The sequence below is a fragment of the Mycteria americana genome, chromosome 2, assembly GCF_035582795.1.
Source record: "Mycteria americana isolate JAX WOST 10 ecotype Jacksonville Zoo and Gardens chromosome 2, USCA_MyAme_1.0, whole genome shotgun sequence".
Lineage (NCBI taxonomy): Eukaryota > Metazoa > Chordata > Aves > Ciconiiformes > Ciconiidae > Mycteria > Mycteria americana.
In genome coordinates this window covers 149,284,671-149,308,954 of record NC_134366.1, presented here as the reverse complement: position 1 = coordinate 149,308,954, position 24,284 = coordinate 149,284,671, and the positions used below count along the sequence as shown (strand labels likewise).

Here is a 24,284-nt window from a genome sequence, read left to right as displayed (position 1 = left end):
CCTGGAGGTATTTAAAAGACGTGTAGATGTGGTGCTTAGGGACATGGTTTAGTGGTGGACTTGGCAGTGTTAGGTTAATGGTTGGACTTGATGATCTTAAGGGTCTTTTCCAACCTAAATGATTCTATGGCTCTATGAAGAAAAGGTTGTTATAAGGGTCAGGTCTAAGTTGGAGCAAGTCCTAAACTCTAAAAAAAGCAGTGTTGAACGTGCACTGGAGACTAACCGGAGGCCAGTCAAACAGCACTATCCTGCCCTGTCATTCAGAAAAAGCTGTTCAGAAGCAGCACTTTGAGCCTTCGCTACTCAGGAGTACAAACATTTCTGTTCTGGTAGCTGTCTCCTCTTTGCACGGACACCAGGCGTGAGAAACTCAAGGATTTTAAGGTGTTACAGACACATGGCAATCAAATACTATGGAAAATTATTGCATTGACTTGAAACAAGTCAGTGAAACAAAAACAGTCTTGATAAAATACGGGGTTTTTTTCCAGCAATGCATTGGTTTTTCAACTGTCATAACTGCAAAGGCATTAACAGATCAAGGCTCTGAAATCAATAGTATTTTATTTTGTTCCACTGACACAACCGCAGCAGCCTATTAAATCAAAATGCAACATCACCCAGTGATGTTACGGCTCACCTATTTTGTCAATATGAATCATCCACTGAAAGGAAGGAAATAATCAGGAAACCAGGCTCTACAGCCTGTGAAACAAGACTATCAACAGGATAAAACACCTGGCCTCTGCACCACGCATTTGAAAAAGAGTCATGGTATGATCAGTCTAGAAGAGAATATTAAGGGGTTGGTTTTGCTTGAGGTACCAGTATAACCCCAAGGCTTCAGCTCTACCCCTTGTTTACATGTAAGAAAGGCATGTCAGGGATGGCATGAAAGGGATGTCAACCAACCACCAGCCAAGAGGAACCTAAGTAAAAGGATTAGGATGTAGCAAGCGCAAGGATGGGGGAACTCACCACATGGCCATCCACGCAATGAAGAGCTGCTAACTTTTGTCTTTGAGGGCTAAACACACTTCAGCAGATCAGAGCAGATATACCTGCACCATGCTTGGACAAGAGCAGGAAAGCAAAGAAAGAACTGGAAAAGGATTTTAAACTGCAAGTGGCTATTCTTGCAAGCTTGTATCAATTCCGTGTTCCTTTAATCATTTATTTTCCTCCCTTAATGGAAGGAAGAAACGTGATAGAAGTCATTTTCTTTTCCCAAGATGAGGATTAGAGCTGCACTGACTGATGTGGGTTTAACAGGGCTAATTTGGGAAGCTGAGAAGTAAAAAATGTGCATTAAAAATGGTAGTTTATCTTTTGCTTATATCCCCTCTGGCAAAATGAATCATTTGAATGTAAAAGCGACAGCATGGTATGCGAAGATGTTTCTGAAGTACCCAGCTTGAAATAGGACATCAAGGCGGGATGCCTACACAGCCCCTCATTGTGCTGTCAGGCCACACTGTTACCCCTCAGCGGCAGGGCAAGACAACAGGAGCTTTGGCTCGCTATTGAACCCTCACCAGGAAATCCACACCTGAGAAATGGTTACTATCACGGCTAAGAAACCCTTGTCACCTTCAGGACTGAAACACAAAATTAGTTTCGAATGGCATGTATTTCCTCAAACTAAAAAGAATGTAATTTCCAGAAAACACCTGACGCACTGAATAAGTTAATAAACTTTTACCTCAAATATCATACAAAATTATATTTGAGATAGAAAAAATATATATATACACATATAAATATAACTTGTCCTAGAAGTCCTATAAATGCTTGTGCTACAAATTTGCAATTTTCCTCATAAATTACAATTTTCAAGAATAATTTTTTTTAAATGTAATCAGATATACTGAGGACTATGAAAAGATCAGTGTGTTTCGGTAGAAGCAAAAAGAAAAAAAAAAAAGGACTCATTTATTTAGGCTTAAGTTGCCTTCAGGCTCCAGAGCCCCCTGCAGCCAGGGCAGGTACGGAGGCAGCAGGGCAAAAAGCTTCGCAGGCAGCAGCTTGCACAAAACACGACGGCAGGCAGCAGCCATCCCAACGAACACCGCCGACGTGATGTGCTCCCATGTTAACACGGCACTTCAGTGTGAAGACGGGGGAACCATCAGCTATTTCTGAGATCTACAGCAGAGACCAGGCTCTCTGCTTGCCACAAGAAATGTTCTTCTTTTCCTTTTATGTTTAACGTTGCAGTCACCAGGGGTTACAATGTGCAGCTCACGCTCCGGTCTCCCAAACATATGACAGGTCTGAGGAGCCTCAGGAAAGATCAAAGGAAGGAAAACAAAGCGGATTTGTGCAGGAAGACGAGAGAGAAAACACAAGACTCATCGGAAACTGTAATCCTTAGAGTCTAAGGATACTACACTTCACACCCCTCCCCAACACAGAGTGACTTAAAGATAAGCCACCGACAATGATGAATACTTCCCTTCCCTTAGCTAGCAGTGCCATCCCCTTGATGAAGCTCCGGCGAAGAGGACAGGGAGACAAGGCCTCCTGCTCTCCTGGAGGAGCAGAGAAGAAGCCCCGGCTGTCATCGCGGACATCTGTGCAGTCACCAGGGCTAGAACTGGGGTCAGCCCCCCAGTGCAGTCACTTAAACCCCAGGCAAGATGGCTGAAGCACTGAGAAGCAGCTTTTATGCCCCTCGAAACCTCTAGACAACCAATTCCCCCTACTGTCATGTAATACTGGCGTGATATTAGATGAAAATATCTCCTTGTTTTGGTTGTTTTTTCTTGGGTTTTTGGTTTTGTTTTGTTTTTTTCTTTCTGTTCACTTCTCTCACTCAGATTTTCTAAGACAGCTTCGCATAAACCACCTCACAAATCATAAATGCCAGTTCATCAGCCTTTTTCATAACTAGATGGTGCTGGTTTTGGCTGGGATAGAGTTAATTTTCTTCATAGTAGCTAGTATGGGGCTACGTTTTGGGTTTGTGCTGGAAACAGCGTTGATAATACAGGGATGCCCTGTTGTTGCAAGACACACTGGTGCCCCAGTTTCTAACCATTATCCTTCACTAACAACAGGTATTTTTAAAATTCAAGCTGCTTTTGAGCATTCCAGTCTTTATTTTGTACTTATGGTCAGACACATACCTCAGTACTACCTGAGGATCAGACAAGACTGGGTCACCGTGTTAAGTATCTCATAAACTAACTCTAAAACATCCCTGTCCTCAAAGCGCCTGCCATCCAGTCCTCATCCACTACGCAGTATCCTACAAACACTGAAGTACTGAATCTGAAAAAAAAATTAAAATACATACGGACACGCCTCATGAAAACTCTTCCATGTGCATTTTTGTGCCTTTCAGAAATTTCCCCCAAACCAGGAATAATCTACTTAAGAGTATTTAAACTTCCAACAAAATGCCTTAAAGCAGTAATTAATCTTTAACCAGAGTTCATCATCACTTTCAGAAATGCCTTTTAGCCTAAAGAAGCGATATTTACACAGTCATGCTGTCCGCTGTGCCCCCTCTCTCCTGCCCAAGCGGCTTTTGAATCCGGTGGCCAGTTTGTTCCTACAAGCTTTATGAAAGTCAGCAGCTGGCCAGAAGACGGGGATCCCAAATAAGGGTGCCCACTGAGGGAAAGGAAAAGGGAAAGCAGCTTTTGCTTGGTCTCGACAAGCAGACTGCTCAGCCATGCCTACAATGCTCAAGCATCTGCCCCAGCTACCGCACGTGCTGTCATCCCTCCTGGGAGAAGCGTTGGGGCGAGGAGGAGCTCTCAGAGCGGGGAGAGCCTTCATGGCACAGGTCACCCCCCTAGAACTAAAGCCTTAATATTCTGAATTTCTTTTCCCCAACCTCCTTAAGAAAAGTTGTACAGGGCAGTTTTAGTACAGCTAGTCCGCTGTCATGAAAATGATGGGTCAGCTCCACCCCAAACACTGATGAGAGATCCCTAAGGGTGAAGTTTCTGTTAATTAACAGATTCGGTTTCTCAAAAATACTCCTAAGGTTTGGATACAATGCTCAGGGGTATGACGTCCCCTTATAACACACTAGCGTACCAACTGGACTCTGTTGGACTAAGTAGAGAGGGCCATGTCTTGAAGGCAGGGTAATATCCTCACCATCCCAGTTACAGAAATAGGTCTCTCTACTCCCTTGAAAGCCCACAAACCACTACATTAGCTTGTGAATGAACAGTCCACAGCCACAGAACAGCTGGGCAATGTGACTGTACCAACTGCCTCATCTAAAGCTATGTCAGTGGGTTTCAGTTTTCCCTCCTTGGTTAACCACAGCCAGCAAGCTTGACAGACCAGCCTGCAGAGATCACTTTGTGTTATTTTCATGACATATTTCTTAGTATACACCAGCACTTGGACATGTTTTCTACTCACACACCACCTCTCCAATTTTAGGAGGCAAGGTCTTGCTTACAGTACTACCTGCAGACTTACCCAGTGGGACCATCAGAGCTAAAAGGCAATTGCAGGTGCTACTGCACACACGGGCAGCAAAGACAAATCTTCGGCCAATTTTTCACTTTTTGTGGGAATGCAAAGATACAGCAGGTACCTCCATCACACTGTATATCTCAGACACCTACGGCATTTGTTGGGCAGCAAAGACATCTCCACCGGCAGATGTCCGTACATCACAGGAAAGCTTCAGGCAGATGCAGGAGCAGCACTGCAAAATCCATTGTATCTTTTCTGCTACCACATCATCCTGCCCTAGCCTTTAAAGCTTGACTGTGGTGTCATCCTCTTTTTTTGTTTGTGTCCAGAGGAAGGCTCTGAAGCACTGTCAGACCTGTGATTACAGATGTAGCATCTTTGCCTCCACCCTTAACTCTACTGTATCTGCCAACAGCTGTCCATTACCACCCAACCATGAGGATCAGGAACCCTTCACAGCACTGCAGAGCAGGTGGGAAGTACAATTATTTACAGGATCTCAAAAGCTTCCAGATGACAGGACTGTTCATAAAACAAGTTTTTTACTACAGCTTGCCATGTTAACAGCCTACTAATCACCATTAAAAGATGTTATTAAATACTATACAGTCCATAATTATTTGCAGGCACATCAGTTGGTGAGGAAGTCAGACCATGCTGACATAGCAAGAATAGCTGAGGAGTCAGCAGCACAGAGGACATTTGGGGAATTTTTTAATCTTTTTGTTTAAAGAAGGAAAGTGCTGTAAGAGACAGCTGCGATCTTGGCATTTAGAAGTTGCTTCTCTTTGCAGATCATTCAGCTTTTACTGTTGATAGGAAGGAGAAGCATGTTCTTTGGTTTTGTTTCCATCCCTCACAACTTCATGTCCCACCCTCTGGTCAATATTTCACAAAGCAAGTGAAAAGATACAGACAAAATAGACATTTGTGTGGTACAGCACACTCCAAGACTGTACCTATGTCACTGCAGTGAAATTACTGCAAGGTCTCTTATCTGCCAACAAAAAACAGGCTCAAAACGTATAGTCACAAATTCTAGAAAGATTCCTAAACATTTTAATACGGGCAGCATCATTAAAGAAACCCAACATCCTTCGAGAGGCCTATACTGGACAAGCTCCCAACCGCTGCCTCTGCCTTCCTGTTGTCCCACACAACACAGCACCTACTCTTCCTCATTAAAGTGACACTTATTAAGTTTAAAGTAGTTTGTGTGGGGCATAAAAGATCTTCTTCCTGAGAGGCAGAATCCGATGGCTGCAGTGGTTAGGAATCACCTCGCTTCCAGTCCCAGTCTCTCTGCAGAAAAGCTACAGGCATTTGTTCTTGTGTCAGCATTGTCCTTTAACATAAGTAAGTCTCTTTCTGAGGTTTGTTCAAATGGTTTTAAAATAAAAAGATGCTTGCTGAGGCTTTATGCAATAAGAGCTGTTCCTGTGACCATACTTTGTGTGTACTAACTTCCTTCCAAACACCTAAAAAGTTATCGTCGCCAGCAAAATACCAATATTTTTTTTGAGCAGCAATAGTGTGTTTTATTTAAAGAGATGCCAAAACAGTTGTAGCAGTATTTCTTGTTAACACCATTGGATGCAACTGTAAGAGATGCACCTCCAGCCCAGCAGCACGTGCACCTTTGGTCAAGGCAGACAGCAGCATTTAGAGGTGCGTTTGGATTAACCAGAGCAGCAGCCTCCAAAGGAGCCGTGTGCCGGTTCCTGTGCTGCGTCCTAAGAAATGAAAAGGTAGAGTTGATAGCCTTCCTTCTGGTTCTCCTTATACACTACATTTCTAAATGGATCCTCTTCCCCTTCCACAGACATATCCCTCGCCACTTTGCTACTTCTCTCTTACGAAGCAGGTGTCTACTCCATATATATAGCATTCGCTTACTTGCTCAAAAGCTCAGCCAACCCATCTGATGTAAAGCAAGTGCATCCGTAGTCATATGCACAAACCGCTCCTTACTCTGCTGTCACCAAGCGCTGCTTTTAGGTCCTTCCATCAGCAATGCGCAAGACAGGGAAAAGCGTATAGTTACAGGGCAGGAGCAGAACCCCAAGTCCCTTCCATCAGCCTGCTTCCTAAGGTCAAGCTTTTAAAGGCTTTTCTTCAACTTTCTGCTTAACTTTCTCTCAAATTTTGGACAGTTTCCACTAGCATGCCAACCTCTGCTCAGGCTAAAACTCCAGTACTGTCACGATACGCACTAGTCAGGCTGCTTTAGCAAGGAAACACTAAGGCCTGCACCGAAACGCCTGCTGAGAAGCCACCACCGCTCTCCAGCAAGGACTGCTTTCAAAGCCCATCGGAGACGCACGAACGGGAGCGAGTTCAATTCCACTTCAGAGTCGTATTCCCAAACAAGAAGGCTACATGCACGTCTGCCTAGGGTTGCTTATATGAACAAACTGCTTGTGCAAACACAGCATGTGTGAATTTTGGGCCTCCCATGTGTAATGCAGGTGTGAAAAGGCAGCCAGCCCTGCCTGTACACAAAAATTAAACCCTGCCGCGCACCGCACAGTGCTCTTGGAGCGTGAGACAACACCGAGAGCATGCAGGGATATTTCTGGCATGGTGCAGCTTTGATCTGGGTCTAAAACAGATTTTTAAATGCTTTCCTGCTGTTGTAATGTAATGAAAACTCAGAAATATGAAATCATAGGCTGTATAAAGGATTTAAGATATAAACATTAAGAATAAAGGGCTGAATATTCTATTTTGAAGGTCTCCTATTGCTTTTCTCTTTAACTTGTTATGGTAAAGGCTTTCTCATCATTTAAATAGCTTCTTAGGTACCTTACTAAGAACACTTGTAACATAAACTTTACATTTACCTCTTCAGTTTTTAAGCTTTTTGTTGGTTTCTCAGCTATCAACTTTATCAGACATTCTTACCACTTATTTATTGCCTCTGGGTCATTATATATTTTTACATCAATTTTTTTTACAGTAAGATTCTTCCAAAGATACATGCAGGCAGGGTAACACAATAACCTTCATCCTGGAGCTTGCTGTTTTGTCTAATGATCCCTGGCCATTAAAATGGTTTCACGGTTTAAGTGAAGCAAGCTTTTTCTCTGTCGGCACCTGAATGTGAAGGCATAGCAATGGTATCCACAGATGGTTTTAATCAGTCTGATACCAGGAGGGGAAAAAAAAAAAAGCAGCATATAGTATGACCTCCAAACCTTATTGCCAGGTCAGATTTCTGTTTCTGGAGTCAGGTTTATTTTGTTCTAAAAATGTCAGGGGGTGCCAGGAAGCAATGGGCCATTTCTGGCTCAATAAAAAAACCAACCCTAAGCTGTATCTTGATTTGAAATCATAGCCAGGAACATATACGGATTACTTGTTAGTTTTTACAGAAGCTATATTATGTGGATTGAAAGGCTTTCCTTTCCCACTAGGCACCCTGGTGGAAGTTTTTTAAGAAGGTGCAAGGGGACTCAAACCATGTAATGTTTCCATGTGCAGTCTAGGCTGTATTTTCAGGAATTTCAAGATTGACAGATGCCTTTTTAAAATGGTTAGCTTCCAGTGAGTCATAAGGGTTCAATACTGCTCATATCCTACCATAAGACACTATACTCGAGGAACAGCATTATGCTACAGCCTCCTCAGTCAGATTCAAGATCTATCTCCTTGGAATTCAGTTACAATAGTAAATAGTTTTTATCCCACCTGAACGAGAACAGGGGACCAGAGATCCATCTCAGTTCCAAAACATGGAAATACTGAACAGCCTTACCACTGTTTTATTCATTTCAGTCATAAACTAACTCCTGGTGTTTACCTCACTTCAATGTCTTGAGGCATCCCAGATTTAAAGGGTTGCTAGCCTCAAGCTTACTCTTCAGAGCACTGCAGACATGCTGGAGGGGGAAGAGATTTGTCTTGCTGGGCTTTTGAGTCTCCCTTGTTGTTAAAGATAAAGAACCTTTATAGATTATGGAGTGATGTCTTACCACGGGTGTTTTCAGTTTGATAGCGTGTGGGCTGTATCTGCGGTGTCGGTGTGTGCAGGAGCGTGGAAATCACCCAATGGATCTCCCTATTCCAAGCCAATGCAGCATGTGCTCTATAAGCCCTTCGTGGTAGGCTCTTAAGATTAAAAAAACAAAACAGAGCTGAAAGTCTGCTAGAGTCAAAGCACTGGGTAAGAAATTGTGTTCCTTCACTTTTTGAAGTGAAGATAGACATGATAGACATGATAGACAAAGTCCTAAACATAAAGCTTCTACACAGGGTGTACCAGGACGTACCCCCAGCTACAGAAAGGATGACCATCGGTGGAGGAAGAGGAAACAGTTGTGTAGCTGCACATGTCCCACCCTGTGTAAGTCAGTAACAACCACGAGAACCTATGCAGGTGCTTGCAGGTGTGGGCAGGTGTCCTGGTTTCAGCTGGGATAGGGTTAATTTTCTTCCCAGTAGCTGGTATAGTGCTGTGTGCTGGATTTAGTATGAGAATAATGTTGATAACACACTGATGTTTTAGTTGTTGCTAAGCAGTGCTTACACCAGTCCAGGACTTTTCAGCTTCCCCTGCTCTGCTGACTGAGAAGGCTGGAGATGCACAAGAAGCTGGGAGGGGGCACAGCCAGGACAGCTGACCCCAACTGGCCAAAGGGCTATTCCATACCATATGGCATCATGCTCAGTATAGAAACTAGGGGAAAGCTGGCCAGGGGACCGCTGCTCAGGGACTGGCTGGGCATCGCTCAGCAGGCGGTGAGCAACTGCATTGTGCATCACTTATTTTGTATATTCTTTTATCATTATTATTATTATTTCCCCTTCCTTTTCTGTCCTACTAAACTGTCTTTACCACAACCTGCGAATCTTACTTTATTTTTTTCCCACCGATTCTCTTCCCCCCTCCCACTGCGGGGGGAGTGAGCGAATGGCTGTGTGGTGTTTAGCTGCCTGCCGGGTTAAACCACGACAGCAGGTATGCATGAACAGAGGCAGACCTGGAAGGGAAAGGGAGCTACAGCCCTTTCAACCCTGCCCCACCACCCCCGGCCTTTCCATGCTCAGGCTACACGCTGTTCCTCTGCCTTCTGATGGCACAGTCAGTGTTCCCAAGATGTTAAATGTCCCAGAAGAAAATATGGATGAGGAAAGGGGGGGTTAGTAGCTCCTATCTTTGTGTAAGTCTTGTCTGAACTCCAGGTCCCAATCCCACAACTACGCTCATGCAGAGCCCAGAACAGCAAGGCTTTGAGAGATGGAGGCAACCTGCCAGATTCCTAAAGAAGATGCTAACTGCTTTGTGTAGGTAAATAAGACAATTCACCAAAGTTGTGCAAACCTCTCTGCGATGCACAGTCCACGTACCAAGTGTATATTCAATGGGAGAACTGTATTTTCACAGTGCCAGCTACCATGTCCCCACAGAACAGACGGCAGCCCCATACACATCACTGCTAGGAGTACAACTGAGCAACAGGTAGGATTCAGAAAGTTATCGTACTCCATGCTCAGTTTATTTCAGTAGTTCAACCATGTACATGAATACCTTGTCTTCCTAGGACTACAGTTGCAAAAAACAATGCTGTAAGTTACTATCTGACCTCCTTTTTTAATTATTTTTTTTAAGTGCCAAAAAAGCTTTGCTCTTCTTGAAAAAAACAAAACCGCAAGACACACGCTTCACTGGAGAAGCAGCACCTGTGAAACACCTAAGTCCATTCACAACTTTTACATAAGAGATGGCAATTAATAAGGGTCCAATAGTTTTGTTTTTCAATTAATGAGAGGATTAAAAGCTTGGCACATGTTCCATAATATTGATTACTATGTGACCTGCTGTTAATTATATTTAGTAAAAGGCATGAGGAGAAATGAGGAGCAAACCAAAGTTAATTCTGTTTGGCTTTAGACAGTTCACCAGGTTTCTTCAGATAAAAAATGAGTGCTCAAAGCCTCCCACTGTTTCACCATCTTCCTGTAAAATAACGCAGCCAGAAAGAGATCCCAAGTTTGTTACTGTACAAAGTTATGACTTGGTTTTGATTTTAAAAGTGGCTTAAAGGAGTATCTAATTGACCTTGTCCCACTTGATCATCGAATTCCTTTGTCCCTGAGGCTCATCGCTTGTCAATACATTATCAGTGCATAGACAGTGGTGAAAACATGTTGTACAGCACCAGACTGGAGAGGACAACATGGTTAATTGTTTGTACAACACTGCTCACAACGTTGTTTGCTTTCATTATAAATAAGCAAGACAGTCAAGCAACACGTCACCTTTCCAACTCCATCTTTAGCTTGAATGAGAAGTTCTGCTTTCAATATCGGGTGATTTGTTTAAAGTTGGTACCTAGAAATACTGTGCAGCGGTTTTATTATGTTAAATGTTTCTCACTTGCAAAACACAGCCCATTCCTGCAAGAATAAGTCTCTCAGACAGGCGGCTCTGGGATTCTTAGACTGCACACGGTGCAGGATGGGAAAGGAGATCACAGCCCCCAGTGCGCTCCAACACTTTTGTTTTGCTCCCAGCTCCATGTTTCGCATTTCCTAAGCATTAGGCTGTAAAAACCAGTTACAGAAAACTGTAAATATTCCCCCTGCGATAAAGTTGTAAACATCTAAGAAACAAAAAACCCCATCATAATACAAGCAAATGATAACCAGTAACGTTACCAGAGACCTGAGCTACAAACACACTATCAAACTTACTCTGAATAAGATGGAAAGGATGGCTTTAGTCACCATAACGTACCTCAAGCTTAACATGGTTTAAGAAGTTTAACAAGTCTAGCCGTTCTCTTTGCTGTTATTAGGAGAAGCACATGCTTCTCCAACAGCACAAGCTGTTGACGCATCGAGGATTTACACAGTGGTATAATGATATCTCCACTTTGTTCTCTACACCGACTCCTATGATTCCAGATTCTGGGGGTTTTTTTGGTTTTCGCTTGTCCTAAGCCCACTGACATGTGTTGCACAACAGCTTCCCTCCCTTCCCACGCTCTGCTCTGCCATTGCTGTAGCTGACTTCCAGCATCACTTCAGAGGGGTTCAGCGAACAGTCGCAGAAGGATCTCCAAGCGCAGCAGGCTGTAGCTGTAGGTCTGTACGCACGCACCCCCAAGGCAACGTCACCTCTCCCTTCCCGGGTCATGGAGGACCTGAAGAGGTTCTCCAGTTGCCCTATGATTCTATGACCTCCCCTCGCTATAAGACAAGCTGTCTGTTGTGGCGTGCCCCCTTTTTTAACAAGCTTCAACTGCTTGTTAACCCGTGAGCGGACCCCTCTGGTCCTACAAAAGGAACCTGCTGTGACAGGAATTCCTTACGAGACAACATGACCAGAACACCATCACCCAGGTTGTCATCTGTTCCTTCGAAGACTGGAGGCGAGAGCTGTGCAGGTGCTGCCAGAGAGGAGCATCCCCGCATCACCACACCCAGCCTGGGGGCAGCTCCCACAGCCGCCCGCGGCTCCCCACACCCCACGGAGGGCGGCAGCAGCGCGGCCGCATCTCCTCGAGCGACAAGTGCCCGGCACGGCCGTGTCCGCTCCGCGTCCCCCCTCCCGCGGGGCGACCCTCCATCCCCCCCCGGCCATTCCGCGGCCCACCCCCATCCCCGCCGCCCGGCCCGGCCCCTACCTCGTCCGCCGCCGCGGTGCACCTTGACCAGCACCTCCGCCCGGCCGCCGGCTCGCAGCTCCCGCCGGAGGTAGAGCCGCCCCGACGCCCTGTCGACCCCCACGGGGGTGGCGCCGGGAGACGCCAGCTCGAACCAGCCGCCCGCCGCCCGGTCGCGGCTCCGCGGGACGGTGAAGACGGTGTCGCCCACCCGCGCCCCGGGCGGCAGGCGGGCCGTGTAGCGCCGGGCGCCGGGCCCCGGCGGCCGCTCGGGCGGCGGCAGCGAGCGCGCCCGCCGCCGCCTCCCGCCGCCGGCCGCCGCCTCCGCCCGCCGGGCGCGCACGGCCAGGCGCAGGCACCGCGCGGGGCTGCGCAGCGGCCGCGGCCGGCCGTGGTCGTGAGCCGCGACGCAGAGGCGGAGCCGGCGCAGCCCCAGCAGCGAGCCCACGGTCAGCACCTGCCCGCTGCGCGGCACCACGAAGAGCAGGCGGCTGCCGGCGCCCGGCGGCCAGGGCCGGTAGGTGAGACGCGCGTTGGCGCCCTCGTCGCCGTCCGAGGCGCGGAGCCGGGCCACCTCCGTGCCCAGCGGGGCCAGCTCGTCCACCTGCAGCGGCCGCGCCGGCGGCAGGCGCGGCCGGTGGTCGTTGCGGTCCAGGACGCGGACCCGCAGCAGCGCCTCCCGGGGGGACCGCCCCGCCCGCCGCCGCCGCAGCCGGAGCCCGTACTCGGGCTGCGCCTCCCGGTCCAGGCGCTCGGCCGTGCGGAGCAGCAGCAGCTCCCGCCCGCCGCCCGGCCGCCGCTGGAGGGAGAAGCGGGAGGCGCCGTCGCCCTCCAGCGCCCACTCCCCGGCCGGCTCCCCGGGGCCCAGCAGCCTCCGCAGCGGCACCCGCAAGCCCCGCACCCGCGTCCCGGCCGGGCTGTTCTCGGGCACCTGCCCGGAGAAGCGGAGCAGGCGGGGACCGCCGCCGCGCCCCAGCCCTGCCGCCCCGCAGAGCAGCAGCAGCAGCAGCAGCAGCAGGGCCGGGAGCCGCCCGCAGCCGCTCCGTCGCGCCCGGCTCATCCCGCCGAGCGGAGCGGAGCGGAGCGGAGGGGAGGGGAGCGGAGGACCCCCGGGAGCGGCACTGCGCCGCGCTCCCGCCGCGCACACCCACGCCACGTGGAGACCCGGCCCGCCCCCGCCGCCGCGGCCACTCAGAGCCGTGGGCGGGGACGGGGCGAGCCCGCCGCCCGTGGGTGGAGGCGGAGCCCCCTCCGTGGCAAAGCGTACAGCAGTGCCCGGGGGATTCCTACCTTTCCCCGGTGCCAGAGCTTGCTTCCCGGCTCCTCTGCCGCTGGCGTGTAACGCGGCTGGGAGCTCCCTCCTGCCCCGCCGCAAGAGGCGGACGCAGAAGGAGGGGCAGCGCTTCCCGGCGCTGACTTCGGGGAAAACGGGCAACCTCCTGCCTTCCTGCGCGTACATGAAAAACTCCAGCCAAGCTCAAAGAGCAACCAGTGAAAGAAACAGAGGAGAAGACACTCTTGCAGAAAGGAGAGAGGGCCTTGGCATACTTGAATCGTTGAAAAATAGTTGCGACCAAGCAGACGTATTTTTGTGATGTGAGCTGGGCTTGTCTTGGAAGCGTGGCCTCTCAGGAGTGCGTATGCAGGTTGCTGCTCCTTCAGGGAAGATGCATTTTTGGCAGAAGGGGGAAGAGCAAAACATGTCTCAGCATAATACATGAACAACAGCACCAATTATCGCATTTAAAATTTCAGTCTTTGGCTGAAATATATTTGGGAAAGGAACAGTGTGCACTGCTCTTGACAGCAATACTGAAATGGCCCTTCTGAGTTAGGCAAGCAAACGCGTCAGTCCTGCTAAACATACGTAAAACAATCTGGGCGTGGGAATCATTGCACCGGTTATAACGTGGTCAATGCAAGTGTAAATCCAAGCCAGACCACTCCAATGCCAGTCACTCCCCACTACTCGTCAAACCAAGCACAAGTCCCAGCAGCGTCTTCCGTCCCTGCTAATAAAGAGGAACAACGCTATCTCCCTTCACATAGTGATGGTAACAACACCTTAGGAACAGCCTCTGCATCCAGCTGGTCAAACTGTTTTGGTCAATATTTTTTCAATTAGAAATACTCCCTCTTGCTGTTTTGGACACAGGTTTGCTAGTTTTAGGAGAAGGCTGTTAGCAAGGCAGGGGTGTTGTAACTTCAGTGATAACGTATCTAGGCTGGAAGTGGAGCTTTGCTCAAGAAAGCCAGAAACCATTTCAATCAGCTTTAGTCAAATATTACGGGCGACAGTCAAAGGTGACAACCAACTGCTAGATCTGCACCTCTGCCACCGGGGCAATTTCCAGTTTTAAGGAGAGGTGATCACTGGGTGATCACATCATGTTATTACAAGCTGTCAGCCTTTATTTTTACCCTAGGAAGGTGAAGGGATGATCCTTTCTAAAAATGGGCACCGTGTGAGATCTGGCAAGGCAAAAAGTAAAACCAAACATTTTTAAGGAATGGTTTACCAATAACAACAGGAAAGTAACCATCAAGATCCATCCATGGTTAATGTGCTGTAGTGAGCTTTGAGTGTGTTATCTTTACTCTTTGTGCCCTACATAAAAATAAAACATGAATAATTCCCTGCCTCACAAAGGCACTAGAAAGTTCATTAACTTACGACACTTAATGAGCCAGCCAGACCACCGGAACAAGCCTTCAGTTTAGGACAAGTTTAGACCAGTGCTGAGATACAGCGCAACATCCCCTCTTCCGAAATGCGATGCATCCTACTGGCCTTACACAAACTCCCAACAAGCAAATTAAATCCTCTCAACATCAAGTGCTCAATTTTAACCTACATTGCAAGATGCACGGCCCTTTCTATTCTCTTACAGTCACACACATGCATTTAGAAACATACGGTTTTGTCTACAGCCTGTCAAGACAGGAGCTGGATTTTATTCACAGTACTCCCTCACACGTATGAACCCACGTATTGCTAACGTGCTCGTTAACACATCATTTTGGTGATGTAAATTTAGGCTTCTGCTGCACATCACTCCCATTGACAGAATTTAGGGCCCACCTTACAGAGCAGAACCAGCGACAACCTTGCCACCGTGGATATTTACCAGCACAACTGTGCTATTTTCAACGTCCAGATGCACAAAAAGCTGTGCAATGACAAAACAAATACATATATCTTTCTGGAGACATATCCTACCCTACAGTTTAAAGAGATGCAAACACACTTGAGGTGCATTTGACTGTAATTACCAGCTCTAAAATTACGCAACTGCATCCCAGCCAGGCACGGCTGAAGTATTGCTCTTACTGGCATCAGGCAGTTGTATACGCATTAAATACCTGTTTTGAAATGGTAGAAGGTATTTATAATGGGCTGTTTGGACTTTTTTTTAAGCTATAACAGAAGGACCAAACTGCATTATTGTGTTGGAAATATGAAAGTATTGATGAAAAGACTCAACATCTCAGTCAGTCTTTCCAATGAAAACCATTTTTCTTCTGGAATTGAGAGGTAGGGAGGGAGGACCAGTTCAGCTTACGGGGACTGGGGAAGTCAAAGCACAGGCTTGTGTTTGCATCTCTTTAGGGTCAGTGGGGGATATTCTGTCCTAGTAACTACTTCGAAAACCAGGAAAAAAAATTTTCCACTGTTCACAGTTGACTCTACGTGCCCATCAGGGATCAACAGGCAGCTAAACAGTTTAAGGCATGGTGAGCACATCCTGGTTTCGGCTGAGATAGAGTTAATTTTCTTTATAGTAGCTAGTATGGACTATGTTTTGGAATTGTGCTGAAAACAGTGTTGATAATACAGAGATGTTTTAGTTGTTGCTAAGTAGTCCTTATACTAAATCAAGGACTTTTCAGCTTCCCATGCTCTGCCAGGTGCACAAGAAGGTGGGAGGGGACACAGCTGGGACAGCTGACCCCAACTGGCCAAAGGGCTATTCCAGACCATATGGCGTCATGCTCAGTACAGAAACTGGGGGAAGAGGAAGGAAGGGGAGGGATATTTGGAGTGATGGTGTTTGTCTTCCCAAGTCACCATTATGTGTGATGGAGCCCTGCTTTCCTGGAGATGGCTGAACACCTGCCTGCCCAGGGGAAGGAGTGAATGAATTCCTTGCTTTGCTTTGCTTGCGTGCACAGCTTTTGCTTTACCTATTAAACTGTCCTTATCTCAACCCTCGAGTTTTCTCACTTTTACTCTTCCGATTCTCTCCCCCATCCCACCTGGGGGGAGTGAGCAAGCGGCTGTGTGGGACTTAGTTGCTGGCTGGGGTCAAACCACAACAGAGCAAGTCTCAAAAGCTGTATTATATATCTATACGTATGTACAGTCTATATTGAAATGCTACAAGACTGGCCATTCCAGAGTAACCTCATTTCCTTCTCAGGACACTGCCAAGAAAATGGTACGGCTCTTTCTGTGTAGTCATCTTTTCCAAAGGAACTTGACTCTTCCTGTGAAACTGAAGCAGAAACCACAGAGACTGATACAGCGTTAATCCAAGAGGTGACCCGAATAAGGACAGCGGAGATGGCTCTTGGCTCTGATAGGAAACAACATGGAGAAGAAATAAACATAAATTAATTAAATAAGCTCCTAATTAAATAAGGACACTGTCAGCTTCTGTTGCCAAAGGATCACAGTGAAATTTATTTTTAGGATCCTTCCCTAGCAAACCTTATCTGGTGAATTGAGGACTGTGAATTGCAACCACTAAATCTAAGGTTGTTATTCAGATGCCAAACTATCAGCAAGGCCAACAGCCTTCCTCCAGCTCTCTCTCACAGCTGGGACAAGTCCCTAGAATGCAATCAGCAGTTCAGACTACAGCTCAGATCCTCATAACATGGGACAACTGGGTGGGGGGAAGGAAAAAAAAAAAAGGCAGCAGCATTTATCCAGGTGTTAATAATGTGGAAATAGATACAAATTACACTGCTAGTGTGTGTTTCAGAAATAAGCGTTCATGATGAAATGAACAAGCCTTCATTTTAATGTACCTTTCTAAAATTGCATGAACAGGTCAATCACTTCTGCAGCAAAGAGTTTGTATTATTATGCAGAGTTGAAGTTAGATCAACCAAGGAAACCACACACGCTCTTTCCAGCGTCTAACAATTACGCCAGGGAGACCACAGCTTCTGCGCTCAGGGTCTCGCAGACAGCGTAACATGATGCAGTGAAGAGAAGGCGGCTGCGTTCTTGCCTGTCCTTTGTCAGCTTTCTTCAGAGGGGAGAATGGCTTGGGGCATCATTTTATATTCACCATCATCTTACAGAATCTGCTGGTATTTATTGCAACAGTGTAAAAAAAAAAAAAAAAAAAGTCAGTCTTAACATGTTTTTGGTCTTTCTACAACCAGACAGTATAGCACCATCAGGAGGCAAGGCTTGACAGCAGACATTATAGTCAAAATTTTGAAACACGAAGAAATGCCAAGGCATTGTAAAGCTGCTCAAAATTCTGTATGTAAACGTATATACTGCTGGTGTGTTATAACCTACTGAATAGTTCAGTATTACTCTATATTGCTTTATGTTTGTATATTCTATATATGCAATTTAATTCATAATGAGATGCATCTCATGTCATTACTATTAAAAAACGTCTATCACGCTTGTTACCTAAGCAATCTGAGAGCATACAGGAATTGAAGTATGCTAGTCTGGGTCACAGCAAAAATTGGAAAATCTGGGAAACTAGGTCCTAGAAACAGATTACAGAACTACTGTTTAGGGGGGGAAAAAAACCCCAAATCAACAGTAATTTTACCTAAGACCTCTCAAACATTGATTATAACCAGAATATATATTTTATACAGAGAGATATATACACACATAAAATACATATACACAATCTTATATACACCTGTTTATATGCACATATAAATCCTATTATATATAATAGAATATTCTGTATTTCACAGCTGGTAACCATGGTCTCAGTTTTGGATAAAGACATGGAAGAGTACACAAATACCAACATACATTTCACAGTGCCAGGAAGCCCCGTTCCCATTTCAGCTAAACAATCACAAAGCCTGGGTGGTTGAAGAATTCATGGATAAACTTGAATACTCCAACATCCCTGCATTTCATCTTTTTAAAATTAAGCTTGTTTCCTGACTGGTCTAAAAGGAAGCAGTCTGATGAATTGTTCAAACCCATTAAGAACTAAAGATGTAAACACGGTATTTTTTTAGGTGCTGTATGATTGATTTTTGGAGAAGCGCTTCATCAGATATTTCTATCATCTTTAGAATTTAACTAAAATAACGTCAAGGTTTTCGTATCATCATATGGGAAATTACTACAAAGTAGGCTGCATTCAAAGCTTTCACTCCTACTAATAATATCTTACAAAATGACAGAACGCTCCAATACATGTAATAATGATCTGTAAAAATTCAAGACAGATGATACATTAGTTGATTAAAAAAAAAATAAAAAGAATCACTAGGCATTTGATGTTACATCGCCATTTATTTCCAGGTGACACGCTTGCCGTAGGAGGATCTTTAGGGAGAAAGTCAGAGTTCGATAATTCCATATGAAGCACCTCATATTTTGCCACTCACCCTCATACCAGTATGTCTCAACAGGTAGTCACAGTCAGCACGACATATGGATCCAGCCTGAGCAGGCTGCTAATCCTCAAGAGCTGTAAGAGTATTTATGCTGCCCCATCAAGCTATGCTGCCCCATTTGAGCTATGCCGTACAGTCTTCACTTGACTGAAAACTGCATATGCAAATAATACAACACAATAAAATTATTTTTGTATTACTGCAACAGAGGAAGGAGGTTCATTCATTATGAACTACATGTTTTTTGTGAAAGGGTATCAGACTTCTCAAAAGAAAGCATAAAACGGTTTGTGTCCCAAACAATCCATACTTTCTGGACTTGGCTTTTATTACAATTTTATTTTGTTTTTTCACAGAAAAGTTTGTCACGAGAGAAAAATATTTACTGTGTATACATTATTTTGATAAAAAACTGTCCAAAACAACAAACAGGATAAGAGGAATTGGATTCCTTAGATCTATTATTAAATACCTGCACACAGATATGTCCATATGCCATGTACACTACTGCTCAATGTCACTGTTAACAAGCAAAGCACCACCAATAATTATTCTGCATTACTGAAGTAACAAAGTTTGAAACTTTGAAAGGCATTAAACACCCACCTCTTGTCCATCAAATAAATAGGTAACCTTAAACATCATTTGAAAGGCAGAATGACATACATTTAACTGTGCTGAAGTCAGAAACATTGCCAGATTAATTACACATTTAAACATGTAGTTGAGGTACCAAACAATTCAAAAGACCTTTAGGCATCGCTAGCCCTGCATTTGGCAAGGCTGCATTTAGTAAGAGTGCAGCAACACAATGGTGGTATTTTCTTTTAGCTGAACTGATGATGTAGAAATGATGACAAAAATAACACACACTGCATGTTTTTAGAATTTTCACTTCCCCCCCCCCCCCCCCCAAGTTAAGTTTTGAAAAGAGTACTAAAGGCATGATTATACAAATTTATGTTGAGGTATTATTTCACATGAAATATTGCTTGCGTTGGAATAAACTCAGCTTTTATTTCGTCTCTAATACCATAGTACTCTAGAGCCCACCTGCCCGTCACTATTTCAGAGATTTATAGATTCAACGACCATTAGCGATAACAGAAGTTACTCATTACATCTCCAAATCACAATAGTAAACCAGACATCTCTAAATGCAAATACAAGACGCATGCCCACGCATTCACACAAACAGCCTACGCTTTCTCCTGTTAGATTTTTGGTTAAAGAATTATGTTATACGTAGTTAACAGGAGTCATTAAGAAGTGTTTCAATGACAGATTACAATCCCTACGACCTGATCTTGCAGCTCCTATTCATGTGAATTGCATGGGAAAGCTGATGAATGGTCACAAGATTTGGACATTTGCAGATGAGTTTGTAAAAATAAGGTGGTAAGAACAAGACTTGGTCCCTGACCTTCTACCTTTCAGTAAACAGTAATGCCACCAGAGCAAATAGTTTGAAGAATTTTCAATGCCTGTTAAACCTTTTGGCCCTCTTTCTTCCATATTTGTGTATCTCCTCCTTACCCCCCCCAATGGAAACTGTATTTAAGATTGTATTGTATTAAACTGTATTTCCATTTACTTTGGAAGAAATAAAAACAGTATTTTTAAAATAATATGAACAGAAGCTTATGTTCTGAAATGCCTTTACTTAATTAGTCTCAGATATCTCCTGGCAAATCTATCAACTGAGTTCAAGTATGTGGTAATTCAAGAAGTGAAAGAGCATTTTTTTAAGATTAAGACAAAACTGTACATGTCAGTTTAGCTGTGGCTTGATTAAACTTTAATCCACAAGTATAACAGTAACAGGCGAGTGTCTGAAAATACTATACTCAATTTATTCTTTCAAGGTAATTTTTTTTGCATTTACTAAGATCAAGCGTATCAGAAATCGGAAATGTGAAGGAGGAAATAAACCAGCAAAACAAATTGCTACACAAATTCTCATTCTTCCCAGTGAACAGCTGTTAATCAGATGGTGGCATACATCCTACCTGCACCACTTACTACACAAGCATCCTTGGGGGCAGGGTATTAAGACACAATGGAAGCTCTAGAAAACAGAGGGACAGGAATTAAAAAAAAAAAAAAATCTTCACAAAAAGAAACACCAATTGAGTTTTTTGTTTGTTTAATAAAAGCTTGCAAGGCACATGTTTCAACTGAATTGCAACATCTACAGCAAAACAGATCAAAATTTGCAAAACGTTCCCCCAGCCCTTTCAGGGAGTTAAACCTGTGACCTGGCTGAAAACCAAGCTAGAGTTGTGAGTACAAGTCCGACGTAATTACACCCTATTGTTGTCTTTCTGAGGGGTATCATGAAACTTACTGTTTCTTTTTCACAGAAGGTGGATACTAGAATAGACAATAATATTTTTGTTAATCCATAGCTGGATAAGAAATTCAAGCTTATAATTTGCTTTGTAAGATATGATTCTTCCAGTCACTCATTTTTAAAATGATGCCTTTTTACTGGAACAGAGCAATGTTTCTCCCACATAAAAGGCTCCTGCTGCTACTTAAGGCTGCTGTGCCAATGGTGCTGCAATACAATTTTCTCTAATATAAAAAGCAAGGTAAAAATCTTAAATGATTCTCCTAAAGCAGAATCAATCAAAGTATCAAGAATACATCTTAAAAACTATGACAAAACTAATAATAACAACTATGTCACAGTTCAAATAAAGTTCAACATGTTCATTTAAACATGTATAAAGGCCAATGTGCTACAAGACAGTTTTCTTTAGATGTATAGATGGCCTCGTTTGTGTTTTTAACATGTGCTCTACATGTAAGTATTCAACCTACGTTCTATGTGGTAACACATACATAGAGCATTGCGATAAAACACAACAGGCAGTCAAGGATATTTAAATGTTGCATCTTGGCATGGCAGTCTAAGGCATGAAGCCGTAAGCTATGCGACTTCATCCACCCAAGTGCAGTTGTAACCCTGAAGTTGCTACCTGGAATGCCTTATTGCCTTTATGAAATGGTATTCATGAATGATTAACTTCAGGTGAGTAAATGACTGACACACAGACATGTAATTCCTTGACAATGACTCAAGCAAACTTTGTTAATAAAGGAACTCTAAGCTTACTTCCAAATATTACATCTACATCCATACTAGCACATACAGAGAAGGTTCCTGCAGGCCTGCCATAGCTCAAGTTAATACACTAGCTTCTGTTGTTATATGGTAATTGAAAAGTCTGAAACAGTCCAGTGCAGTAAAACACACGCACTTGTGCATAAGCAAATAAATGCAGACTGCATATGACCAGAGACACACATACACACTATCCTCTACACAATGACTGTATCCCCAGAAAGGATATTTACTTTTAACTTGTAACTCAGTTATACTGATAAATGTTTCTCTCAATGATCACATCCAGTATATTCGATGGATTTATCTGAACATTGGCTTCAAATAAAATGGGTAATTTAACATCTTGTCAAGACTCATAGGTCTAAAAATATAACTGAAAGTAAAAAAAATAGGTTACAGACATGTTGACTTTTACGACAATAAAGCTTTTTTCTTTTAAATCACTCCAGTAGTGATAATAGGTTTTATAAAAAAAATCTCAGCGCTACCTGTTAGTGTAAAGTAAGCAAATGTATCTGCATAGAGCAGATAAGAATCACTCATACACACCAACATGCTGCACTTCCTAATAATTTCAGAGTTAAAATCTCTGAATTTGCATTTTATCAACAAGTGCAGTAAGGATCGTTTTGCAGCTTTCATTTGCAGAACGGTTTGCAGATTTTCAGTTGCAGGTTCATCCTATTATGCCAGATCCTTCATTAAAGAACCTGGGCTCCAAAGAATCATTCCCACATGCCTGATAGACTGGTCTCTAGGCCAGGTGTTACAAGAATCCATAACTGCAGGTAACTCCTAATGCGTGAATAACCTCTTCCAAAACTTATGTCCTGGCTTTTTGCCCAGCTACACCTACATAAGCAAAGTTACCGTTACCTTTTATTGGATTTTCCATTCACAACACCAGGATTAGGCTCAGCTGGAATTAAAGCATCATTCATTCTCTTGAAAGTGTATCAGCCAGCAACAAACAGGATGAACAGATAATTTGGTAAGAAAAATAGTTGTAGAGGCAAAGGGGGTCATATAAGGAAGACAAATTTTAGAGGGAAGCAAGATTGCAGAGTACTTTCTCAGATTTTCAAAGATCTCAGTATAGTTGCATAATTGATATAAAAACAGCTATGAACAACTGTACCATTATTTATTAATGGTAGTGATTATAGTGCTTTAAATTACAGTTATGGCACTATATTAATATAACTATCACATAATAAATTGAATGAAATGAATATCATCCATCCCTCCCCATACACACACACACACATATATACCAGCACACACATGGAGAGGGTGAAATAGAAGTGCAGAAGTCTCAGTAGCAAACCTAGTCGTCCTGCTACACTTGCCAAAAAACAAGTATGGCATACTGTTCTATACTGGCCCATTCTGATGGCTGCTAAGACACACATATGCAAACACACATACACATTTAAGCATGGAAAAATCCTGAAGACAAGTTCTTTCCAAACTGAAGATCTGACCTTGTCAACTCCTACTGCTAGGTCTAAGTCCAAGCACTTCCACCAACATGTCTCCAACAATGTAGAGATCAGTGCCATAATCTGTGGAAGTGTTGTTTAAATAAAATCTTCCTTATTTGATTTATATAAACACTATAGCTACACATAAGAAGTATGAATGTGTGTTTGATAAACATAGAACTGTTTATAGTGGAAGACAGGAAGAATTAAAACAACAGAAAACCAAAAAACCCAAACACTTACTTGAAAAGACTCGGGATACCGACTGCTTTCTTGCTAGCAAATACAAGCTATATGACTTAAATGAGCTCTTTAATTAATTTTTCTGCATTTACTGAAGTCTACCCACATCAGCTCTCCAACACTGAAGTTAGAAGTCTCATTTACGTGAAGATTAAGATGATTTATAATGGGGAGAAAAATGCAAAACCATGGAAGACTGTCACACTTCGTAGAGACTGTAAAATTGACAAATTTTCCCATCTCCTTCAAGGATGATATCTGTGTCTGTTGATCTGTAGTTCAAAGAATTCCAGTTTGGTAAAATAAAGTTGTCAATACACTGCATGTGCGCACATGTATCTGCAAAAATAACTTCCTTGATCAAAAGGAACTTTTCCAACTGAATTTCATTCACAATCAATCCTCAGAAAGAAGCTTGTATGCTTTTTCATGACTGGAAGGATATCACAGTGTTGATTCTATATACAAAGTAGGATCTATTCCAGTATACCCGAGTAAAATAATTCACATATGGAGAATAGTTCATTTTGATTTCATGACAAAATCGTCCATATTTTGAGTAGGCATAACTGTCGCCTTCCTCACAAACCACCTGTCAGAAAAGAAGATGATCTAATTAAAACACTGAAGATAAGTGGTTACAGAACGTAATTCTGTACATTTAATTTACTTCTGCATTCTGTAAATTTCATTTACGATAGACACTTAATTTCCATACTGTATGATTCCAATAAGCTGAAAACA

The 24,284-nt window shown here is 43.9% G+C and overlaps 2 protein-coding genes across 8 annotated transcripts in view; both read right to left on the bottom strand.

Annotated features, from left to right (window-relative positions):
- LOC142406289 (neural-cadherin-like) overlaps positions 1 to 13,148 on the bottom strand; it is a 60,067-nt gene extending 46,919 nt beyond the window's left edge. The window contains exon 1 of the mRNA XM_075494990.1: positions 12,081 to 13,148. Within this exon, the coding sequence (XP_075351105.1) occupies positions 12,081 to 13,119 (1,039 nt within the window). The 5' untranslated portion in view covers positions 13,120 to 13,148. The remainder of the gene's footprint in view (positions 1 to 12,080) is intronic.
- A 3,938-nt stretch (positions 13,149 to 17,086) lies between these two features.
- Positions 17,087 to 24,284, bottom strand: part of DPY19L4 (dpy-19 like 4) — a 35,742-nt gene continuing 28,544 nt past the window's right edge. The window contains exons 16-18 of one of the 7 annotated variants that reach the window (XM_075494964.1): positions 23,986 to 24,132; positions 22,690 to 22,766; positions 17,087 to 17,375 (exon numbers count right to left, since the gene is read on the bottom strand). In XM_075494964.1, coding sequence (XP_075351079.1) covers positions 17,345 to 17,375; positions 22,690 to 22,766; positions 23,986 to 24,132 — 255 coding nt within the window. In that variant the 3' untranslated portion in view covers positions 17,087 to 17,344. Of the gene's footprint in view, positions 17,376 to 18,272; positions 20,749 to 20,809; positions 24,133 to 24,284 lie in introns of those variants that run through there. The other 6 variants (XM_075494962.1, XM_075494958.1, XM_075494963.1 and 3 more) reach the window with 6 other exon arrangements.